This window comes from Notechis scutatus, chromosome 8 (genome assembly GCF_049901735.1).
Source record: "Notechis scutatus isolate UNSWTSFEM ecotype Mainland chromosome 8, rNotScu1.2, whole genome shotgun sequence".
Lineage (NCBI taxonomy): Eukaryota > Metazoa > Chordata > Lepidosauria > Squamata > Elapidae > Notechis > Notechis scutatus.
Window position 1 is genome coordinate 10,687,604 of NC_142016.1, and position 23,896 is coordinate 10,711,499.

The following is a 23,896-nucleotide window of genomic DNA, read 5'->3' on the forward strand; positions in this document are numbered from 1 at the left end:
TTAAGCAGGAAACCCTATACCGTTTCAGGCAAATGGTTGTCCAATCTCTTCTTTAAAAACAGGGTTGGAGGACCCACAACTTCTGGAGCCAAGTTGTTCCACTGATTAATATCAAGAAATTTCTCCTTAGCTCTAGGTTGGTTCTCTCCTTGATTAGTTTCCATCCATTGCTTCTTATCCTGCCTTCAGGTGTTTCGGAGAGTATCTTGACTCCCTTGTCATTGTAGCAGCCTCCCAAATATTAGAACGCTATTGTGTCACCCCAAGTCCTTCTCTTCATTAGACTAGACAGGTCCAAATCTAAGGTGACACAATTTACCTATCTTGAAGTCAACACCTAAACAGCCCTCCATCCTGGTGATCTCAGAATCTAGGATAAAATTTTCTAGTGGCATCTATTAACTTTTAGAGAACTCTTTAACTAATTTCCCTTGAAGTTTGTATATCCACAGATACAGTTATTTTATTTATTTTGCATCACTGCCAAATAAAACTGTGGCAGAGCCTAATCAAAAACTGTAATGCAAACAAACTTATCAGAGAAACCCTGGGTAGAGGAAGGTAAGAGCGCCCAGTCATTTTCTCGATCCAGTGTGTGAATTTGCAAGAGACTCTGGGTGAAGACTTTTGTAGTCCAAAAAACTGTTGAGAGTATCTCCTTGACTTCTAAAGTGGGGTTTGGTTCAACAAGGAAAACATAGCATTTCTTTGTATTAAGAACAGTGGCTACAGTTGCGCAATGAAAAACCTATTTTATCATTTGCTTGAAGTTGCTTTAAAAAACATTAAAGGAAGTCTCTTAAGGCGTGGCTGGCATGTCAAAAGCCATTTCAGAATCAAAAGTGTTTGCATGTTGAGTCACAAGAAGGTCTGCAGGCTACTCAAGAGGGACACAAGGGGGAGGAAAGCCATGGGGCGGTTCTCCTCCAGCGGAGACAGCTACAGTGTCAGCTGGTGCTCCATTCAAAATCCAAGAAAGAAATACTTAGACTTTTTTAATTAGAGAAAAGATACCTTTTACTGGAAATGAAGAGGATTCTGACTCTGAGGAAATAGGCGCGTAAATCACATATACAAAGTGATGGCAATGTTCCCACCCCCAATAGTTCAAATGGTTCTTCCAATTAAAAGTTGTGAATGTCATCATGTGGACATCTCCAGGTGGTGATGAGGCTTCTGTCAGTTGACCTTGGCATACTTTGATAAAGGTTTGCAGCTGCGCAGAGAAGAAAAGGCTAAGCAAGAAATAGAAACCTAAGCAAGAATGTACTCCCCCCCCCCTCAGTTTATACAATACTAGTTTGTATCACCTCCAGCTCGCTTCCCATACTTTTCCCCCCTCCTCCCCCTGTTACTTATGGCAGCCGAAAGATGCAAAGCAAAGGTAGAAGATCTTGAAGGCTGACATGCAGAGTGAAGTCAGGGATTCATTCCTGTTAATCTGATGCAGCCAACAGGCATTCTCTTCTCCGCTGTTGTATATACAATGAGGCATCTTTCCCTCACTGTTGTTCTGAAATCTACCAGCTGGAATCAGAAACAGAGAACTTCAGGAAGGGTTTGTGGGTAGCATATCGGTCTCTTACTCAACGAAGGAGATTTGCAGCCCAAGATCTCCCAAAACATCACCTTTTAATCCACTTCGACCCCAAGATCATCGACTAGAGAAAGAGCCAGAGCTGAAAAGAGGTTTTTTTGCAGACAACTTTGCCAAATTGCCCTACGATGAGAACATTGTGTTGTTGTTTTTTATCAGGAAACCTCAGATAAGAGAGATTCATAACCTTAATAGCAGAGTACAAAAGCTTATAGTTGTGCCTACTTATCTAGCACAAAATGTGCGTAAATATTCTAAAGTGGGTCATCAAGATCGAGAGCCGGGAGAGAGGCCACTCGGACTTTTCCAGGGAAGCTGGAAACACTCTGGATTGCAACGGAAGGCCCTTCAGCCTTGATCTCAGCCCTTCGCCAAATATCTTCAGGGCTGCTCAGTTGAGGAGCCCGGCAAGGACAGAGGATCTGAGCTGATGACCGCTGGCTCCAGGCACCCAGGGGCAGCTGGAAAAGCTCACGAGGACATTTTAAAAGCATCAAAGCAGGCAGCCCTTTTGTAGCGAAGGCCCTTTGGGAAACGCCCCTTCCATCTGAGTGAAGAGCCTGGGCCTCCAGGTTTCCAAGACCTGAGGGGCAACAGTCCTGCTGGAAGTTCTTCTCTGACGTGGACTTCAGTGCCATCATGTTTAATCAACAGGGCTGGGGATTATGGGAGTTTAAATCCAAGACTCCTGGAGACCATTGGATGGAGAGAGGGCCACCCTGAAAGCTACCAGCACAGCAAGACTGATTTTCCTTGACAAGTCAACGGGACTGAAGAGCAAGTCAAAAAAACACCAGTCCAATTCACTAGGAAAGCCAGTTTGGTCTAAATAGTTAAGGCACCAGGCTAGAGGCCTGGAGATTTGTGAATTCTAGTCCTGCTTTAGGCATGAAAGCTGGCTAGGTGACTTTAGGCCAGTTCTTCTCACAGCCCAACTCACCTCTCAGGGTATTGTTGTGGGGAATGTAGAGGGAGGGAGGAGTATTGTATATGTTCGTGGCCTTTCTTGCAAAGTAATAAAGGCAGGATAACATTAAAAAAAATGCAAAAATATCCACAACTTGAGTAACAATTGCTGCAAACTCCTGCATGTTCAACCTTGCATCATTTACAAGGAAAGCAGATTCTTTTCTCGTTCAAGCAAGTCCTAACTTCCCCCTTGGAGGAAACTAAGTACAAAGGACCACCAGTGAAGAAGGCAGATTCTTTCTCAGCGAGCAGTAGACGTATTTTTGCATTAACAAGATTTCCTAGTTCCAAACTCGTCCTTGTCGAAAGGACGAGTTAAACTGCAGAGTTGGAGAAACCGTCCCTGGCCTTTCTGGGAACTTAAATGTTTTGTTACTTCCCTGGTTATTATTAATATTTTTTTAATAACAACGGAAACCATGCATTGTCTGCCTCCTCTGTAGGGCATTTGGTTATTTGCTTTTGTGCATTGAATGATTTGAGGCTTGTTTTTCTCTCCTTCCACACTTGGCAATCTGGAAAATTGAAAGAATGTAGAGGAGGACCCGGCTTTGAAGATCTTAATCTAGCTGCTTCTCTTAAAGGAAGACAAGGCAGTGCTTTTGTTGATTTAAACACACATATTATGCAACGTTGTGTGTCGACATTTAGAGTAAGCAACAAAGGATGCCCAGCAATGTGGTCACATTGCAGCAAAAATTCCAGACAAGCCCCTGAATCCGCAAGCCACAAGTGTCATTTTTGAAATCAGACAATGAAACAACTTTATCTCCAAAACAGAAAGTTTTTTTCTGAACACTGTTATGTTACCTGTATCTTGCCAGTCTTCAAATACAAATCCCCAGAATTCGGTAGAGTTAACAAACGTGTCCCAATTTCTTTGGGCAAATATCAAAGAACTTGCGTGTTGCATTTTTCTTATGTTAGATTTTTCTATTTTTTATTCCGCCTTGGTTCTCTAGATGTTGCTTCACTACAACTCCCATTATCCCAAACTAGCGTATTGTGAGTCAGGTTTAGCCTAGTGAGAGTTCGAAGACCATAACTTGAAAGGGGTTACGGTTGAAACTGCAGGGTCTAGGTGCTCAGGTAGACACCCTCGTTCATGAGATGAGGGGCAACGCCTTCTTTGCTATTACCACCCTCTCTCTTTCTCTGCTCACATTCTTAATTCAGCTGAAGTTGTAGCAAAATAAATAGGAGGAAGATGCTGAAACGCCTCTGTACTCCTTAAGCCCTGAGTGGACTCTTGCCTCACTGTTCACATCCTCTCTAGGAGAGGACAAATACCAATGCTTAGATCTTTTGTTTCCTTTCCCTTTCTCCTTTCCTCCTTCTCTCTCTCTCTTTCCTGTTTCCTTTTTTCCCCCCTCACCTTCTCCTCCTCCTCTCCTCTCTTCTCCTCCCCTTCCTACCTGTCCCTTCCTCCTCCTCCCCTCTTCCCCTCCCTTCTTCCTCCTCCTCCTCCTCTCCTTCCTTCCCCTCCCTTCCTCCTCCTACTGTCCTCTCCTCTCCTCTCCTCTCTTTTGGTCCCCCACTCATAGGAAAAGCCAGTCCTTTCCGTGTAGGCAAAATGTTTCACCCCCAGCAGCCCTCTCCTTTTTAAAAAAAAAAAAAAAGATTTTTTTTTTATTTTTGAACAAACATACAATAGCCCAGCAAAGACTGAAAAATAATAATCATTCCTTGAATTCTGTCTGTAGTAGAATGGGATATATGGACTTGCAAGTATGCATAGGAGCCTCCTCTCTCACTGCTGCAACATTTGGCTCCAGCACCCCCTCCTCTCCCCACGGAGGAAGGCGTTGTGGTGTAGTAAGGAATAAAAATGAAGCAAAAGGTTAGAATATCTGGCTTATAAAAATTTTTAATAGAAATAAGTGGAGGCATCAAAGCCCACTAACATGTACAAAATGTAGGAGAGACGAGAAAACAAGAATCAACAGACACATGTATCCAGACCTCCTTTCTACAAAAATTCTGCCGTGTGATTGAAAAAATCATCGTTCAGCATCCAGGACAATCGGTAGAAAGATTTCAGCCCAAACGTACACATGCATAAATATCATCCAGTCCAAAGCATTCTGGCTAGGAAGCTTTGTAATTCTGATGGAGAAGGGAGGTTGGACAAGAGAAGGTTCGTAGCCTGGGAAAAGCTAAACTGGCAGCAAAAGCTTCTGGCCTCCCCCTCCTCCTTGCCATGCGCTCTTCCATTTTTCTAACTGATCTTCCCCCAAAAACCTGAATTCATGAGGAGATTGAAACTCAGGCTTTTTCGTGATCGTGTCACCAGATCTTTGGACTCGAGGAAGAGAAGACAGCACAAAGCCTCTTATTGTTGAGGTCGAAGGCACCAAGATAAACTTCCAACTGGCTTAATGTATCTCCCACAGAGCTGGCTCGTTTTTTGGAAGACGGATAAAGCTAAAATACAGAGGAGGGGGTGAAATCTCGTAGGTGAATCAGGTATTTGACAGACAGGGATGACCCAGATATTCGATTCTTCCCTTTATGAGTTGTAAAGGTGGTGGGTTTTTTTTAAACCTTATCTTAAGCTTACTTTTGGTCATCGGTTATGGGGTGGGGGAGATACCCCCCCAACTCTGGCAAGTTACACTCTCAAATTTGGACACAAAGCAGGTGGCGAGGGCTGCCAGGAAACAAAGGTACGACCACCTGTGCTCTAAATATCAAACCATGATATTAGCTTTTTGCAAAGGTCAAACCACATCAAATTGCTCCACTTAGAAAACCTAGGATGAGTCCTGATGCTGCAACCGTTGTCCGCACCGTGTCTCAGCGTGTGTGTGTCGCTCGGCTAGCATTCCCACAGGTGTTGGGACTTCAGTGTCAATCATTCCCAGGAATTTGGGGAATGCTAGTGTAACTAATTGCTGTTTGGATCTCGACCAACCAAAAATGGGGTAAAAGTGAGTTGGGACAAAGCTAAATCCCACTGCATTCAGTGGAAGCTGGTCATGCGCTCCCATGCTTGTTTACACAGAAGTAGGCCCCAGGGAATTTAGCACGGCTGAGCCCCTATCAGTACGTGCGGGGTTGCAGCTGAAATAAACAGACCATCCAGAGCCAACCCGTTATGAAGAGTCCCCAAGTTATTTCTCAACGGACTCTGTTTAGGGATTTTAATTTCTACTCTCTTGGGAAAAATAGGACATGTGTTTGGCAAATGGAAGATGCAACCTCGCTCCTCTTAAAAGCTGTGAATATAGTGACACTCGGGTTAAGCTTATTTACTTGTTTACCAGTAAGCATGCATTGGAATTTGGAATAGTCCAAAAGAAGAACATATCTTCAGAAAGACATGGTGTTCTTTGGCATATGATCCCGTAACCGCCACAAACGCACGCAGGGCTTTAAAAGAAGGCTGAAGATACACTCGAGAGGCCCAATAAAATGATGCCTAGTATACAATTTCACAGGGTGCAATCTGGTTGAGTTGGAAGGGATCTCCAAATGCAGCTTGGTGGCATCACAAACGTTTGCCGTGTGAGAAGGGCCAATCTCAATTCTTGGCATTGCCATTTGAAAAGGGCAGATTATAGGTGACAAGGAAGCCTAATCTCTGTGTAAAAAAAAAAAAACTAGAGGAGAAGAATAAATCTCAAGGGTGGTAGATGATTAAAGTCGATAGAAGGAGCCCATAGATAATTGGGGGGGAGGGGTCTCCGGAGCACTGCTTTAAGGTCTGTTAGCTCAACCCACCACAGTTGCATGGACTTCCTTCTGAAAACGCTAGTTGTCAAAGCCCATCTCTTCCCCCTTCTCAAAACTCACTTTGACCCACAGAGGTCCAGCGTCGTCCCAGGTTCTCCTCTCCAAACAAGCTTACCACTGCATTTAAAAACATCACAAGTAAAATCATTCCCACATACAAAGTTTTGGGTAGACAGATGCTCTTCTGAAGGCACGTGTCTACCTGGCAGGTTTCCCCAAGGCTTGGCTCATGGTAGACAAGCAAAAGTCCTAGATGGTTTTCCCAAAACCAGGAAGGATGCTTTCGTCTGGATATTGCAGAAGGCAATCCGTGAAGGCACCAGTGCTGCACAAGTGCCCTGACGTAGGGCATAGAATTGTGGGGTTTGGGACTGCATAGTGCAAAGGTGCTGGACAAAACAAAACAAAAAAAACCCCAAATCAGTGAACCCCAGAGCAAGAGCTATTTTTATTCAAAATATGGAGGCTAGGAAGTCTTCTCCTCCAGGGGAAGTGCTGGTTAAGTGCCATCTCTAATCTACCTCCAGGAAGCTCTTCCACTACTTAAAAAAGGAAGAGACCAAAAAGATATCTGCAAGTATTTCTCTCTGTAGATCATGGCCGATAGGCTGACGTCTGTTTTAAATGGCAGCAGTGAAAGTAACCATTCCATCCATTCTCTCTCAAGCACTGCCTGAAATGGAGGAAGTTTGTAGAACCCCAGGATGAACGTTGGGCTGCTCCGTCTAGTTCTGATATTCAGAACCAGTTCCGGGCCTCAGGAAGGATCCTAAACTGATCCCTCTGGCCCAGGGTCCCGTTTGTGGATCTGGGAACTCTTATAACAACCAAGTGGATTCCTAAAAGCCCGAAGGCTGCCAGCTCTGATTCAAGAAAGATGCAAGAAAGATGGATGTAGCTTCTAAGAGGTATAACCAACAATGTGTTCTCCCTTCAATCGGAGACAGCAGAGCTACAGTACCGCCCTCCAGGAAACAAAACACGAACTCCTTTTCCACCAAAGAGTTTGGTCACTTCCTTTCTGATGCAACCTCCAACTTATCATCTCAGTTGCCTGGGCAGAGCAACCCGCAAGCAAGATCTCCAGTGCAAGAGGAGGGGAAGACCCCAGCATTAGCTAGCTATCCTATTCAGTTTCCTAAATGACAGCAGGAGAGACATTCCCGGAGCAAGAGTACCTAAAGAAGAAGCTGGCGGCAAATCCCCAGCAGCTGGTGTGTCCCCTTAGCTCAGTCCCGCTTTGGCCAGATTTTGTGTTTGACCTTGACCATCATGTAGAGGGCTGTGAGGCTACAGCAAGCCATCAGCACAAGGCACATGATGGAAAAGAAGGGAGCGAGGTCGCCATGCAGGTCAGCATAAATGTGCCGCCTCGTCTGGTAATCGATAAGCACCGCCTCTAACTGGATGAAGGTACAAAGCATGAGGAACATGTGGAAGAGCTGGTGGCCCTGTCCAACAAAGTGACACTTCCCGGGAAACCACTTCTCGGGGTAAGGGTAGGCGAAAAAAAAGGCTGCAACCAGGAAGCACAAAACGTGGCACTTATGGTAGGTAGCAGCCAAGTCATTTTTCCCGGAGATGGTGGAGGTGTAGATACGATGGAGCACAGGGCTGATGTCTAAAGCATAGGCTACCGCGGAGGGCATTTCCTGGCAGAGCCTGCCCTGCAGAGGGGAGAGGTGAGGGCATCGGTATTTGGCGTAGCAGGAACCAGCACAGGACAACCAAGCCAACCCCACTGCGCCCAGAATGTAGAAACTGGAGATCCAGGCGTGCCATTCTGGCTCAATGGCGTAGTAGTAATGCACCAAAGCGCTACTGTACTGGTAGGTGGCCACCCCGACATAGTCCATGAAGAAGAACGTGTAGTGGCAGAACTCAGACTTGGCTTGCAAGAGATGAGCCAAGCTGCTGAAGGTGGAGTAGATGATGGAAGACACAGCCACGATGCAGAAGGGCTGTGCGTGCAGGTCGCCCGCAAAATCAACTATCTGGGAGAGTTGCCAGAACCGCCCCAGCAGCATGAAAGCCGCCAGCAGATGCGTCCAGACGTTGAGCGCTTCGTTATGCTGCTGGAAGAGGGACAGGAAGTAGAAGGTCCAGCTCCGGTTGAGGGGTCGGTAACCGGCGTGGATGTAGGGCTTCCGGAAAAGCTGAGGCACCTCTGAGGCTGCCATTGTGCAGGATGGAGCAGGCAAGGCCTTGGACAGAAGTTGAGGGATTTTGCACAAGTGCTGGAGGTTGATGAAGAGGTGGCTGAGTTTTTCGGATACAATCGTTGCCATGACAGGAAAGGGAGAGACCTTGAAGAGGGAGGCAAAAAAGACATTCAGAGGGAGAACACAGCAAAGCCAGCGGGATTGATCTTGATCAGCATTCTAGGATAACGGAAGTCAGTGGGCCAGCAGGCCATTGGGAGGAAGCAGATGTGTGCATCAACACACACACACACCCCCCCCAACACATAAACACAATTCGGCAGGAACTTAAGACTGCGACAGCCTGGTGCCTCTTCATCTGGAAATTAAGCCTAGCTGAACGCAGCAGGACTTGCTTTTAAGTAAACACACCCTCTACTACACTGCTTGGATACAACCAAAACAGGAATGCAAAAAAAAAAGAAGAGCAAAGTTCAAGACAGTAACATGGAACGGTGCTAAATGGTGTACGGCTTTCGGTTTTATCCCAAACAACTTGGAGCATTTGAAAGCAAGACTTGAAAAGTCAGAAATTGGAGGCTTAGTGGAGCCATTGTAATTCTAAATTTTCTAAGTTGTCAAATTGCATAACTTCAGAACAACCTAATCCAGGGGTCCACGGAATGGCCCCTGGTGCCCAGAAGGTTGGTGAGCACAGATCTAACCCAGATACATAAGTAAGGAATGAGTAAATCAGGTGGGTGGACGTGCACCCAACATAGGTAGTCCTCCATGTACGAAGCAGAATTGAGCCCAACATTTCTGTTGTTGAGCGAGACATTTGTTAAGTGAGTTTTGCTCCATTTTACAACCTTTCTTGCCACAGTTGTTAAATGAATCACTGCGATTGGTAAGTTAGTAACCTGGTTGTTAAGTGAATCTGGCTTTTCCATTGATTTTGCTTGTCAAAAAGATGGTACAGGTAACCACGTGACCTTGGGATTAAGCCACATTCACAAGTATGAACCAAGCGTCTGAATTTTGATTGCATGATCATGGGGATGTTACAATAGTCGTAACCGTGAAAAATGTTGAGAAATTCCCCCCCCCTTTTTTAGTGCTGTTGTAACTTTGAACGGACACTAAGTGAACTGTTGTTAAGTCGAGGAATACCTGTACAAAATTACTTACAACCTCCCTGGAGCACAAATGATAAAATACTGCTTAGGATACTGTACAACAGGGGTGTCAAACTCCAGCCCGCGGGGTGCGTAGATCTGGCCCATGGGGCTGCCCTGGAAACAGTGAAGGACCAGCCCACGATGCCTCTGCCAGCCAAAATGGAGCTCAGGAGGGCCCTCCCGACCTCCGTTTTCGCTGGCAGAGGGTTGCAGGAGGCCATCGCAGGCGAAAACGGAGCTCGGGAGCCCATTTTCACTGGCAGAGCGCTTGGGCCATCACAGGCACCCCGACATGAGTGATGTCAAGCTGGCCTCGCCCTCTGGCCGTGCCCCTTCCCAAGGTCAAACACAACCCTGATGTGGCCCTCAATGAAGTTGAGTTTGAAATCCCTGTTGTACAACAATGGAGAGGAATGGAGATCAATGTGTGTCTTGCCTAAAGAACTACGTGTTTGAAATCAAGGTCAGACCTCAAAAAACAAAGGGTTCCTAACTTTATGGAGATGGAGACAATTACCGGAGAAATGAGAGGGGCTCAGCTCAGGGGCTGCGTTTGTGTGTCCACAGGGGAGAGAGAGAGAGAGAGATGGGGGGGGGGGGAAGAGCTCATCCTTCTTAAAAGACTGCCTGCTGCAGCACATCTGCACCACCTAACAGCTGGTTTTCCTCTCTCTCTCTCTCTTTCTCTCTCTCTCTCTAGACTTGTTTTCCTCTCCTAGCTAGAAGACAAATGTGCAGGGCTAAGGGAGGCATCAGCTACAATGCACGTGATGAGTCTTTCACCAGGCAGCCGTGAGACCAGATAAGCTTTTCAGCATCATGAGCGTGTTGCTGTGGGCCGTTTGACAGGCAGAGAGAATGCGATGTGCCCGGTGCGCCACTCAGGAGCAGCCTGGCTGGGTAGAAGAATTAGTTCTAAGGCTCTTTTCTTTAACTGCTGTTCAGGAAGTCTGTCTAAACCTCCGGTAGATTAAAAAACAAAAAACAAATTCCCTAGTTTGAAAATGATTGCCAGGCATCATATTTATCCTGGCAGCTTTGTCCTCTTGCACAACACAAGAAGTAGATTGGTGACTTCCTCAAAGGTCTTCTTTGTTCAGGCTGCACTTTCTGGATGGGAAGGAGCTGGGTCAGGGTTACATTTTACTATCTGCCAGGTGCTAAAAACCGACTGAGATTTACTCCAAGAATCAGATGGGTGACTGTGATGATGGCATCAGGCGGATAACGATCGCCTTCTCTGCATCGCTTCTCCCCAATCAGATGTCCTCTAGATCAGTGATCCCCAACCTTTTTTACGCCGCGGCCCGGTATCCCCAACCTTTTTTATGGCGCGGCCCGGTCGACATCAGCTGGGCGGCGCCATCTTGTTTTGATGAAAAGTGCTTCCGTGAGCTCACAGCACTTTTAATCAAAACAAGATGGCGCGCCTTGAAGCTCGGTGAGCTTTTCCGGGTAGAAATGGCTTTCTACCCGGAAAGCTCACGAGCGCTAAGCGCTGCCATCTTGTTTTGATGAAAAGTGCTTCGGTGAGCTTTCCCGGAAAAGCTCACCGGAAGCACTTTTCATCAAAACAAGATGGCGGCGCCTAGCAAGCCAGCGGCCCGCAGGGACTTGTTCCACGGACGGTACCGGTCCGCGGACCGGTGGTTGGGGACCCTGCTCTAGATGTGTTGGACTCCCAACTCCCACCAGGTGATGGACTGGACAGTCAGACACATCTGGGGAGTGAGGGGGAGGAAAGGCTGCCCGGGCTGACCACGTGACGATCTGGTAAGGAAGGGTAAAGGCACAAGCCGCGTTCATCACACAGTTATGCTTCACCTCACTCGGGGGCTCAAGAGGGTCACTTTAGAGCAAAAATACAGGAGTCAAGTTCTTCACAACTGTAATGGTGGCTTCCATACAACGGGAGGCGAGTAGGAATAATCCAATCTCACGTCTCCATCTTATTTTCATTCCGTTCTTGCAGAGGCCCTTGATTTTATCTGTTTTACTTCTATAAATAAACTAATAATAATAATAATAATAATAATAATAATAATAATAATAATAATGCTCATCTGTTTTAAGAACGTAGACTTCATCTCCCTTAAGAGCTGTGGTGGCACAGTGGTTAAATGCAGTACTGCAGGCTACTTCTGCTGACTGCCATCTGCCTACAATTTGGCAGTTCGAATGTCACCAGGCTCACAGTTGACTCAGCCTTCCGTCCTTCCTAGGTGGGTAAAATGAGGACTCAGTGAAGCAGTATATAAGTCTAAGTGCTATTGCTATAAGAAAGCATTCTCATTCAACTTTCCATAATTCTGGAGAGGATGATTAAGAGACTTCCTCAGATTATGGTGCTACCTTTATTAATAATACTCTTGCTAACTAACCACTTTAGATGGCCAGAAAGAGAGGAGTGTTTTCTTTTGGTCTGCAGAAATATCTAGGAGACTTCACTATATTTGGTGCAGCGGTAACTGCCATAAAAGGCCCTAGGATTTTCAAAGGACATCTTGATTTATTCCCGTGAGATAGGGCTCATTTGTTTTATTAGGTGTGTAGGAAGTATTAGCTTTCTGTTTGAGTTCTATGCAAGCATATCTGTAAGAGGCAAGCAAAGAAAGTCAAGATGCAAACTGTGACCTTGTTGCTTTTTAATGTCCATTGTGCACAGGGGGCAGAGCTTAGATTGCAAGGTGTAAAGAGGGCGGAATATGACCTAGATGGAGATATATGCAGGAGCGGTTTCCTGGCACAAAGGTCTGAAGCATATTTTAAGTCCACAAGGAAATAACATCTTGCAGAAGCCCAGGCAGAGCAAATCCCTAATTCACTGAAGTAAAAGCTCCAGCGTAATCAGACTTGCAAAATTCTGTTATTACAGCCAATCTCAGTAAAAGTAGTTTTGGCCTTCCTGGTGTGTGTGTGTGTGTGTGTGTGTGTGTGTGTGTGTGTGTGTGTGTGTTGTTTTTCTGCTTTGGTCTACTAGCGGAAGGACCGAAGGACACCATCTTTTTCCTTTCCTTTCTTGCAGATGCCTTTGTCTGTATCTGCTTTTCTTCTCTAAATAAACTAATAAGAGCAACAGTGTACAAATACAAATCAGGAAAATGTGCTTGGGACAAGATAAAGTGGGCTAGACAAACAATGGAGTTGGTCAAAAGGGATAGGAAGGTAGGGTTTGTTTATTTTTTTACATTTTTAAGAACATATGTGTGAGTTACAGCTTAATGGCAAAGACGAGCCCACAAATGCACTGACCACTAGGCCAAGGCTGTCTGATATCCAGTAAAGCTTCTACCAACTTGCATATTTGATGTGCCATCTTGTAGCTAACATGGCCCTTCCCAAACATTATCAGGCTACAAACCATGTGTGCTGAAAGGGAGGTCCTAAGTGCTGCGTAAGTATGATAAGGAGGGTGAAAGCGCATGGGACGGGTGTGGGGGTAGGAATCTCTCCACCTAACACACACTAGCAAAACCCCAAACAACAGAGCCACAACAGAGAATGTTGGAAGCAAGACGTCAGTTTCTGGATTCCAAGACCTAAAGATGAGTCCCAGGCTTGGTGAAGCGCAGGAGAAGCAGGACATGCTGGCTGTCTTCACGTAGCACACTCAAAACAGCTACAGGTAGTCCAGCTTCTGAGCAGTTCTGGAGAACCAGTAGCAGAAATTTTGAGTAGTTTGGAGAACCAGCAAATCCTGCCTCTGACTGGCCCTGTCCCCATCTATTCTCTACCTCCCGAGTCCCAGCTAATCGGCTGGGTCTTCTTTGGTTGCCCTGCACAGGAGAATTGAGCTGGAAAGCAGGTTAGCGGGGGTGCAGAGGTGGTATTCAGCAGGATCTGACCAGTTCTGGAGAACCGGTAGCAGAAATTTTGAGTAGTTCGGAATACTGTCTCTGACTGGCCCCACCCCCATCTATTCTCCGCCTCCCGAGTCCCAGCTGATTGGCTAGGTCTTCTTTTGTTGCCCTGTACAGGAGAACAGAGCTGGAAAGCAGGTTAGTGGGATGGGGAGGGAATGGAGATTTTACAGTATCCTTCCCCTGCCAGGCCCACCAAGCCCACAGAACCGGTAGTAAAAAAAATTTGAATCCCACCGCTGAGGTAGTCCTTGATATATGACTACAACTGAGCTCAAAATTTCAGTTGCTAAGCAAGGCAGCTTTTAAATGAATTTTGCCCCATTTTGTGATCTGTCTTGCCATAGCTTGCCATACTGTTAAGTGAAACCACTGCAGTGTTAAGTGAATAACGCAGTTGTTGTGTGAATCAGGCTTCCCCATGGACCTTGCTTGTCAGAAGGTCGCAAAAGGGGATCACATGACCTGCAACCGATGTAAATACAGGCCAGTTGCCAACCATTTGGATTTCGATCATGTGACGATGGGATGCTGCAGCGGAGGGAAACGTGCAAAAAAGGGCCATGTCGTTTTTTTCAACACCCTTGTAACTTCAAATGGTTACTAAGCGAATAGTTGTAAGTTGAAGGCTACCTGTACTTAGGGGAGCTGTTTTTCAGCTTTACACACAGCATGGGATCTCCAACCAAACGGGCTGGATTGATGGAACATTGTAAGCAGAGGTGGGCAACTATGGCCCCTTTATGACTTGTGGACTTCAACTCCCAAAATTCCTGAGCTAGCATGGCTTGCTCAGGAATTCTGGGAGTTGAAGTCCACAAGTCATAAAGGGGCCATAGTTGCCCACCCCTGTTGTTGTAAAGCAATTAAAAAGAAGCCATGATTAAAACTAACCATGTTTAACATGCTGTGTGAATGGCAGCCTCTAGGGGTTAACACAGGGCAAGAAGGTACACGAACAGAATAACAGAGTTGGAAGGGACCTTGGAGGTCTTCTAGTCCACCCCCCTGCTCAAGCAGGAGACACTCTACCATTTCAGACAAATGGCTGCCCAATCTCTTCTTAAAAGCCTCCACTGATGGAGCATCCACAACTTCTGGTGGCAGGTCGTTCTACTGATTAATTGTTCTCGCTGGCAGGAAATTTCTCCTTAGTTCTAGATTGGTGCTATCCTTGATTAGTTTCCATCCATTGCTTTTTTGTTCTTCCTTCAGGTCCTTTGTAGAATAAGTCAACACTCTCTTCTTTATCGCAACCCCTTAGATCAGGGGTGTCCAACCTTGGCAACTTTAAGACTTGTGGACTTCAACTCCCAGAATTCCACAAGTCTTAAAGTTGCCAAAGTTGGACACCTCTTCCTTAGATATTGGAATACTGCTATCATGACACCCCCCTTGTCCTTCTTTTCATTAAACTAGACCAGTGCTGGCTAGCCTTTGGGGGCTCCTGTGCCAAAAATTATGTGCACTCGCATGCCAGCACCCAGAAGGCAATGCGTACGCCTCCTGCGCATGCATGTGTAATCCCCCCTCCCACGCCGCCCCCTTACCTGCACTGCGACTCACAGCTGATTTTCAGCCGGTGTGAGGCCTTTTCAGCCTCCCAGAGGCTTGAAAAAAGCCTCTGCAGGCCGAATAATAAGCCTGTTTCGTCACTTCCGGTGTTTACAGGAAGTGACAAAACGGCCCTATTATTTAGCCTGCAAAGCCTGCAGAGACTTTTTTGAAGCCTCTGGGAGGCCGAAAAGGCCTCAAACCAGCCGAAAATCAGCTGTGAGACGCACGCATGCGCAGTGAGTTTGCCTGCGGCTCACATGCTGGCACTAATGGCTTTGCGTGCCACCTGTGGCACGTGTGCCAAAGGCTCGCCATCACGGAACTACACATACCCAGTTCCTGCAACTGATCTTCATATGTTTTAATTCCAGCCCCCTAATCATCTTTGCTGCTGTTCTCTGCCCTCTTTACAGAGTCTCAACATTTTTTTTATATGATGGTGACCAAAACTGGATACAGTATTCCAAGTATGGTCTTATCAAGTGATTATACTGTGGTACTAACACTTCAGGTGATCTTGATTCTATCCCACTGTTATCACCGAACATCTGATCATCACTGAACAATTTTTTTAAGATAATTCAAAAAATGGCAACCAGAGAGCTATAAAACCCCTCGTTTTATAAAACAAAGGAAAAACCAACCACAAAATCCACCTGGATGGGCCCAGGTGTATGAATCTCTCTTGTTAAAGGCCAGGGAGATCAAGGGATCCAGGCAGTTCAAATGGGCAATAAAAGATTGATTGCAAGTTTAAGCTCTCTACAAGAAACTGAACTATTAACAGTCCAAGCAAATTGGCGCTAGATAAAAGTCACAGGAATTCAAGGAGGGCTGGACTTAGATCTCTTGTGGGAGTGAAGGGACTCAAGACTGATGACGTGTTTGACCCCTCCCTCAGGCTCAGCCTGGTCATCTCCTACCACTCTTCGCTAGTCTCCTTTTCGAATTCAGTAGAGATGAGTGGTACTTAGAAATTAGGAATGGAACAAATTGTCAATGGCTAACAAAAATGTCTGAATACATTATATTCATTTTAAAACTTTTTCTTTTCTGTTCTCAAACATCACCCACTAAGGGTTATGTAAATAGAAATTACACTCAAGTTTTATATTAAAAGTGGTGGTGCTCAAACAGAAGATCGTCTTCTGTATAGAATCCTGCACAGCAACAGAGTGTGGGATAAAGGTTAATGAGCATACCAGGAATACGACGTCATTCATGAAAAAGTCCAAGGAAGTATTTTGCATGTTCCCTACTGTACAAAAGGTAGTGAGGTCCAGTGGTGGGATTCAAACATTTTTACTACCGGATCTGTGGGCATAGCTTGGTGGGCGTGGCAGGGGAAGGTTACTGCAAAATCCCATTCCCTTCCCACCCCACTAACCTGCTTTCCAGCTCTGTTCTCCTGTGCAGGGCAACCAAAGAAGACCCAGCCAATCAGCTGGGACTCGGGAGGCAGAGAATAGATGGGGGCGGGGCCAGTCAGAGGTGATGTTTGCCGGTTCTCTGAACTACTCAAATTTCTGCTACTGGTTCTCCAGAACTGGTCAGAACCTGTTGAATACCAACTCTGGCGAGGTCTACGGATTCAATTTGGAGCAGAGGTGACATTCAGCAGGTTCTGACCAGTTCTGGAGAACCGGTAGCAGAAATTTTGAGTAGTTCAGAGATCCGGCAAATACTGCCTCTGACTGGAGATTTTACAGTATCCTTCCCCTGCCAGGCCCACCAAGGCAAGCCCACAGAACCAGTAGTAAAAAAATTTGAATCCCACCACTGGTTTGGAGGCGTTTATTTATATGGCAGCTGAAAATGGAACCTGCATAATCGGAAATAGGATATCTGCACCTTAACTCCTGAGTAGGTGTTGTTGAAAAATATACTTTGGGTTTCTATTTGTCCAAATCCACACCAGCAAACTTTAGGATGATTTAATAGCCAACACACGGGACAGGATATCTTAAGTGTTCTGAATGTAAAATTAGCTACATGAAAGACCTCTAAAGGAAGTTGTATTTTTGACAAAAAAAAAAAAAAAATAGAATATTTTTCCAATGAAATAGAGTATTTTTTTTTTATTTAAAAAATCCCTGGTTTTGATTTCCCTTTGAACAAAACAACAATCAGCCTTAGTCTCCCTGGAAATGTCGCCCCTGCTTTCCAGTTTCAAAGGCGGCTTTTCATCTCCTGCCAGAGATGGCTAATTCAGTGCTCAAGCCAATCCTTCATCTGACTGAGCGCTTCATGAAATAACAGAGACGGTCTTGCAACACATTAAAAGGAAAAATAACCCCAAAGTCTACTCTGAATCCAGCAAGCGCAGCCAAGGGAAATTCACTTGTGTCTTTGGTGATTAAAATCCATAGCTAAGATTGGGGTCTTTGGTGGACGGGGGCTGCGCTTTGTTTTATTTTGTTTTATTTATGTGCAACCCATCTCACTATCGAGTGGTTCGGATGTGTGTGTGTGTCCTTTTATTTCATTTCTTTTTTATCTAGTTTCTTGGAGAGCCCCTGGCTGGATCTGGTATTGCAAGGAGGTTATTTGAGAGTCAGGAACTCAGTTTTCTGGATGGGTTTAAACAGGTCCTAACAAATCTATTTTGTTTTTGTTTTTTTTCCCCCAGCAAGAAAATCTACGCACTGAAAATCAGTGAATGTGCAGTTGAATGTTTTCTGCACAGTTAATGGCGCCTTCTGGTTGTTATAAAATGTTCCCATTCTTTGCTTCACACGCTCAGAAAAAGACGTGGAATGTATTTTGCATAATTCCTCCCTCGGATTCTTCAGAAATTCACCTTCCTTCTTTCTTGGTACACTGGAAAAAACTGGTCAAAGCCGATCAGCATCAGTTAACGCCCATGCAGGTCAGACTTTAACCAGGTTGAGAAGGGCTCAGCAGACACAATGGCCCTTCGTGCTAAAACTTTATAAGTGTTACCTCCCGTCTTGTCTGACTGGATCTGGTAAGCTGGTTTCGATAACAACTGGAGGGCAATATTAACAGTACAAGAAACGTTCGGCTTCTTGTAGCTTTGTGTGCCAATCAAATCAAGCAGCTTTGACTACTCCATGACCCCATTTTTACACGGAAACTGAAAATCAGGTAGCCAGGCCTGTCCTATGAACACAACCTGGGTTGACTCAGAGAGGTGTGGTCCTCATGTGTCCAGAAGGTGCCAGGGCCATCAATGCTGATACATGGGGCTTGGTCTCTCCCATCATCTGCTATTTGTTTCTTTCTACTTGGGATCTTTCTTGATCTACAGCCAGCATTTCAGCAAGTGACTTCAGGTGGTAAAACATAAAAGCAATTAAAACAATAGCAAACAAATATACTCAGCACCAAGTAAAACTGTTACTATGGATGGTCATAGAGCCAGGAAAAGGAGCCCCAGGCCTGGACACACAAAGAAGTTATCAGGCCCGAAATTGACCTATGGGTCAATTGTGTATTTTATGTCGTTGCAGCGGTTTCTTTTCAAATGAGGGAGGGCAGCCTGTCAAGCCCAAAATTGATCTATGGGTAGCCATTTTAGTTAGGCTTAGTATATATTCTTTTTTCTTACTTTCTCTTTGGCAGTTATGGGGGAAGGGTTTCGGGCTTGCCACATTCCTAAGGGGGGAGGAATGGAGATAGAGTCATTTAGAAGTGATTCTTCTTCCCGTGGGAAAACAAGCTGTTATACTTAGGCCCCTTGAGGTGGAGATTTATGACATCAAGCAATGTTGAATTACTTCTATTGGAGAATGTGACTTTTGGGGGTTGTTTCTAACTTCTAATATTGTGGGGTAATTTTGAGTTGTGTCAGATCTGGAATTACCACGGACTTTGCCAATTTGATGCTTTCCTAAATAAAAGAAATTGTCTTGGAAGATGGACTTTGTTCTTTTCTTTTGAAATGGATTTCATCACTTGGAAACCTGACAGAAGGCTCCATGATGTTGCAAAAGGTGAGCAGGCTAAGGGTCATTATGCTAATATCTGAAGGAAGAAGGTTCCCTGAGGGCAGAAATAAGGCTGAGAAAGCACCTCTCCTAGATCCTGCCAGCCAACACTCCTTAGCTGATGGGACCCGCAGCAGACCCAACCTGCCTGACCAAACTGGGCAGGTAGAAATGACAACAAGATGGACCTTCAGGCAATCCACGTCTAAGCCATGAAGGGCTCTAAAGGTGACAACCTCTCAGTATAAAACAGGGACTGCGATATCTTTTAGATGTGAAAACCCTGCATGCCACAGATTTTCCTCCTTGCCTGCCTGTATTTGCTCAATTGGCAACCTCCTAACAAAACAGCTGTAACAAAAGACACTATCTAGAAGAGGTTAGGGGAAAAAAATAAGAGAGTTGATTCATAACGTCCCATTCTAAACAAGGCTGCAGGGAGCTAAAAGCTTGCCACAATATAGCCATACATGTTTGCACAAGCCTTGATTCATTCCCATGATCCTAATCACATTCACTTGTTTGTTTTAATTTGAACTCAGCGGCACTTCCCAAAAAAAAGGAAACACAAGAAAAGAACCAGCAAAGATCTTTAAAGCCTATCACTGTAGGTGTGAATTGAAATAATCAGGTAAAATAGTCGAAAATTGGCTCAGACCGGCAGCCCCATGAAGGGGTGAATGGCAGCTAGCTTGGGGTCAAATCTTACATGCTCCAAACAGAATATTCAAAGACCAAGGACACTGAAGGTTCTGGTAAAGCTCATCTGGAAAACACCAACCTTGTTATGTACACCAGTGGTTGTTAATTAACAGCACGCATCTCACTGAAAGACTCAGAAACAGTTTAGGTGAGCCACAAGGTAAAGAATTGAAACTCGAATCAACTCTTGAAAGCTTGCTGTAAAGGATAACATAACAACAGGATGCTTAAACATGTATGTATATTTGGAGGAAAATGAACTAACTTTCATTCATTCGTTTGTTTGTTTGTCTGTCCAGCTTGTATCCCAGCAAAGGCGTCTCTAGGCAGCTTGCAGATATTGCATAGAATGCAGCATAAAACATTCAAACAATAACTAAAGGTCTTAAATTTAAAAAGTCAGTAAAAATAAAACTAAGGAGAATGGAGGGGGGAGCAAAGTGCACGCAGGGTGCAGGTGCCAATGTGCCACACCCCATTGGGGCGACAGACTAGTTGGCATAGCCATGACCAAGGCCTTTCGGAAAGCCAAAAGGATGGGAATAGATCTGACCTGGAATGGGTCAGATCTACTGCAGAGAGCAGGAGCCATGATAGAAAAGGCTCTTCTGGACCCCATCAGCTGAGATTCCTTGGCTGACTGGGTCTGCACTGCAGCATGCCCCTTCTACCTGCACAGGTGGGGCTGGCTAATCCCATGGAAGTACCAGTTTCTCAGATTTCTACCAAGATCCAGGTTCTTTGATCACAGTGACAGGTGGAAGGCAAGATGCAAGGAGCTGAGAATCAGTGGTACAATCTGTACAAACTTTCTCCGGCCCTTGAACATGGTTTGAGCATGCTACGTTCTGTCCTACACATGGAGGACTAGTATACAAAGAAGAAAACACACTACATTCTGTCCTACAGATGGAGAACTAGCGTATTAAGAAGAAAGTGTTAGTTCAGTGCTTTGAAACGTGCTGTGATTTTTCTAAGATTTTTTTAAAGATCTACATCATATTTTTTATGATGTCATGTTATATTCTACCCACAGAAGATTATTCTGTATCACTAATAATTTGTTAGGAAACCCAAGATTGGTTTCCCTTTCTGAAATTCCTTGGGATTCTCTAGCACCTTCTCATCAATGCAGTATAATAACTAGGTTCTACTCCAGCTTTAGGTATAAAATCTGGCTGGGGAACTTTGGGTGAGTCCCTCTCAGTCCAACCCACCTCACAGGGTTGTTGTTTTGGAAAATGGGAGGAGGAAGGAAGATTAGGTATGTTCACTGTTTTGAGTTATTTGTAAAAATAATAAAGGATCAAAAATAAATGATAAAATGAATAACATTAAAGCATACTTTTGGTTTCTTGCATGATGTACTTGCATGATTGGGAAAAATCAACAAGGGTCTTTCCCAGATGAGTTGAATTTTGACTTCCACTGCTTCCATCCTCAACTTTTGTTTTTCTCTGGGCCAATTTAATATCGTTCTGTTGGCCTCATCCACCTTTCTCGAAAGCTCCACTGGCAATTTGGAAAGCTGCAGTCCTAGCCTACTTGAGGAGATGGCTTAGGTAGTAGACTTAAATCCCAAAAACCGTGGAGCAGAAAAGTCTGTTTTATAAAACTGAACCACCGGAGCAAAAAATGGGGGCGATCCCTTTAACTGAATTAAAAAGCAAGCACACCCAGAACCAAAGTCAGCACATTCTCCCAGTCTCATGCTCTACCATGTCATTGACAATGGAACAGCTTTCTGCTTTTTGAATAATAATCCTCCCTGTGCCACTTCTATTACTATTAGAGTGGGGGGGAAGGGTATTATTGTTGTTATTATGTCTGGTCACCCAATCAGTCAAATGTCTAGACTAGATTTGGCATTTTTACCCACCTATGAGGGGTTTTTCCCAAGGTCCTCTGGGATAGGCGAATGCTATTCTTTGAAGGTGTTCAAAGTATATTATTTATTGGTAATATAAGCAGAAGGTGGAGGAGAAACATCAGCTGCAGCTTTCTTTCATAATCTCCACAGCCACCCAAGTTTATATGGCAACAGGCAGATTTGAGTGCCATTCGATTAATTTTTTTAAAAAAATATCACCACTAAGACAGGAGCACCTTTTTCAAAACAGGCAGACTAGCTCTGAAGAGCACCACCCAGTTACATAACTCTACATGGTGGAAAGGAGGGTTTTGTGTGTGCTTGAATTTTTCCTTAGAAGCAATTCAAGAATTTGTGCACAAACTCAAAAGCACCTGCCCCTCCCCTTCTGATTTTAATAAACATGGTTTGGGATTCAAGCAGCATTAAAAAAGCCACTGAAATTTTCCCAGTTGTAGTTTGTTTTTCTTCTGTGTCTCCAGCTTAACCAGCTTTTTCCAAGCCTTCCCAATATATTGGATTACAAGCTGCCAGAATGTCCAGCCAACAAAGGGTGGAATAGTTGTCAACCCACCACTTTTGCCCACATCAAAAGGTTACCAAGTGAGAAAGGCCAAGAAAGGGATCATTTTTCCTCCCCAGATTCCCCGTGGTCGAGAAGCCCAGTCTGCTTCCAGAGAGACTTCAAAAGTCATTGAGGCTGGATTGTACACAAACAAGCTAAGGCTAAATCACACAGTGGCTTAGACAATGTGTGAAGCAGGCTGATGGTTTAAGTCAGGGGTCTCCCACCTTGGCCACTTTAAGCCTGGAGGACCAACTCCCAAAGCTGGCTGGGGAATTCTGGGAGTTGAAGTCCTCCAGGCTTAAAGCTGCCAAGGTGTGGAGACCCCTGGTTAAAGTCCCAGAAAGCCAGGCAGAGCCACCTTCTCCACAAGCTGTTTTCAAGAGTCCCAAGCTACACACCGGCTCGGAGCAACCAAACAGCCCCCACCCAGAATAAACTTGTACTGGTCTGAGCAAAAAAACCCGCCTCTTTCTGAAAAAAGATAAAGGTATCAGGAGGGCACTTAGCTGCTCCCCCCCCCCCCGTCCCCGTTTATTGAGTGTGACAAGGGTGGCGCTGAGGGTAGCAGACCTTATTATAGTCCAGCAGAGTTCTGGCAAGACTTTGCAACAGACGAGCGAAAGTTCCAACGCCCCAAAGGCGGCACAAGCAGACAATCTTATCCTATTCGGGGTTATTCCGAAGTAAGCCCTGCTGGAACCCAGCGCCCTGCGTTCCCCACTGGACGGGAGCTGCAAAGGAAGGGGAAACGGCACTCTTCTCCCCCCCCCCCGCCCCCAACATACCTCTTTTGAGAGAAGCTGCCTCTTGACTTCCTCCCGAGGCGGAGTAGTTCTGAAGCAGAAGTTGGTCTCGCCTCGGAGACGAAAAGCAGAAGCCCCCCCGCGACACACCCGTCCTCCTCCTCGCCTCGCTTCAGCCCCACCCCCCACCCCCACCCCCTCAACTCCAAGCGGCTGGCTTCTTCCGCGCGGACCCGCCCCGGCTGGGATCCTTCATAGTTTTAGGGAAAGCACGAGGACGCCCGAACAACCCCGAGTGCAAAACGCGCGTTTAAGGCGCCCGGGCATCGTCTACTGGAAACAGATGGGGCTTTGGCCGTGCAACTCGCTCGCCTCCCCCGCCAAGACCGGGAGGCTTGCAGCGTCCCAGTTTTCCCCTCCTCCAGATGCGCCCCCTCCCCGTTTGGTTTTATTTGTTCCCCCTCCCCCCTCCTTTTTTCCCCTTTTTACTGACCTCCTCCTGCTCCTTCCCGAGGATGCTGGGTGGGAAAGCCGAAAGGCTGCGAAAAGCCCCAAAGCGGGAACGGGAGAAGGGCCCCGGTCTCGCAGGGCAAGGCCGCCTCTCTGCGGCAAGAGAGCCGCCTCTCCCTGGGAGACCCGCCTCACCTGTTTTTTCCTTTTTCCCACGCAGCTGCGCGGGCACGAACCAAACAGAAGCAGCGCCGCCGCCGCCGCCGCCTCCGACCGGCCCTGCGCCCCCTGGAGGTTGCAGGCCGACGGTCCGTTCCCCCCACCCGCCCGGGGAGGAAGCTCTAGGGAAGAGGAGGCGAGGACGCAGCGCCATCCGTCCCAGCTTTCCCCTTTCCCGCTTGTTTCATGCCTCCTGGTAAAAGGAAGCGCGCCAAACGCTGGCCAGCATCTTCCTTTGGGTCCAAAACCTGAGCCAGAGGAATCGGAGACCGGGCCCTTCGTCTATCCGCCTGGAATTTCTCTCTTGGGTTGCAAAAGGTAGAAGGGAGGTCATGCTTGTAGTGGGCCATCTCT

At 45.9% G+C, this 23,896-nt stretch overlaps 1 protein-coding gene across 3 annotated transcripts; it reads right to left on the reverse strand.

Annotated features, from left to right (window-relative positions):
* Window positions 1-1,176: 1,176 nt before the first annotated feature.
* Window positions 1,177-23,525, reverse strand: PAQR7 (progestin and adipoQ receptor family member 7). Of its 3 annotated transcripts, XR_015750442.1 has the most exons (3): window positions 23,367-23,525; window positions 7,480-8,607; window positions 1,177-1,527 (listed from the first exon to the last, which is right to left on the reverse strand). XR_015750442.1 is itself a non-coding variant. In XM_026676029.2 (2 exons), exon 2 carries the CDS (start codon window positions 8,587-8,589, stop codon window positions 7,531-7,533), a length of 1,059 nt encoding a protein of 352 aa, XP_026531814.1. In that variant the 5' UTR covers window positions 8,590-8,607; window positions 23,367-23,525; the 3' UTR covers window positions 4,414-7,530. The 3 variants fall into 3 exon arrangements, 2 of the variants coding, with proteins under 2 accessions (XP_026531814.1, XP_026531813.1); XM_026676029.2 differs by lacking the exon at window positions 1,177-1,527 and having other exon boundaries at window positions 4,414-8,607; XM_026676028.2 differs by lacking the exons at window positions 1,177-1,527; window positions 23,367-23,525 and adding an exon at window positions 22,916-22,995 and having other exon boundaries at window positions 4,414-8,607.
* Between the last annotated feature and the right edge of the window lie 371 nt (window positions 23,526-23,896).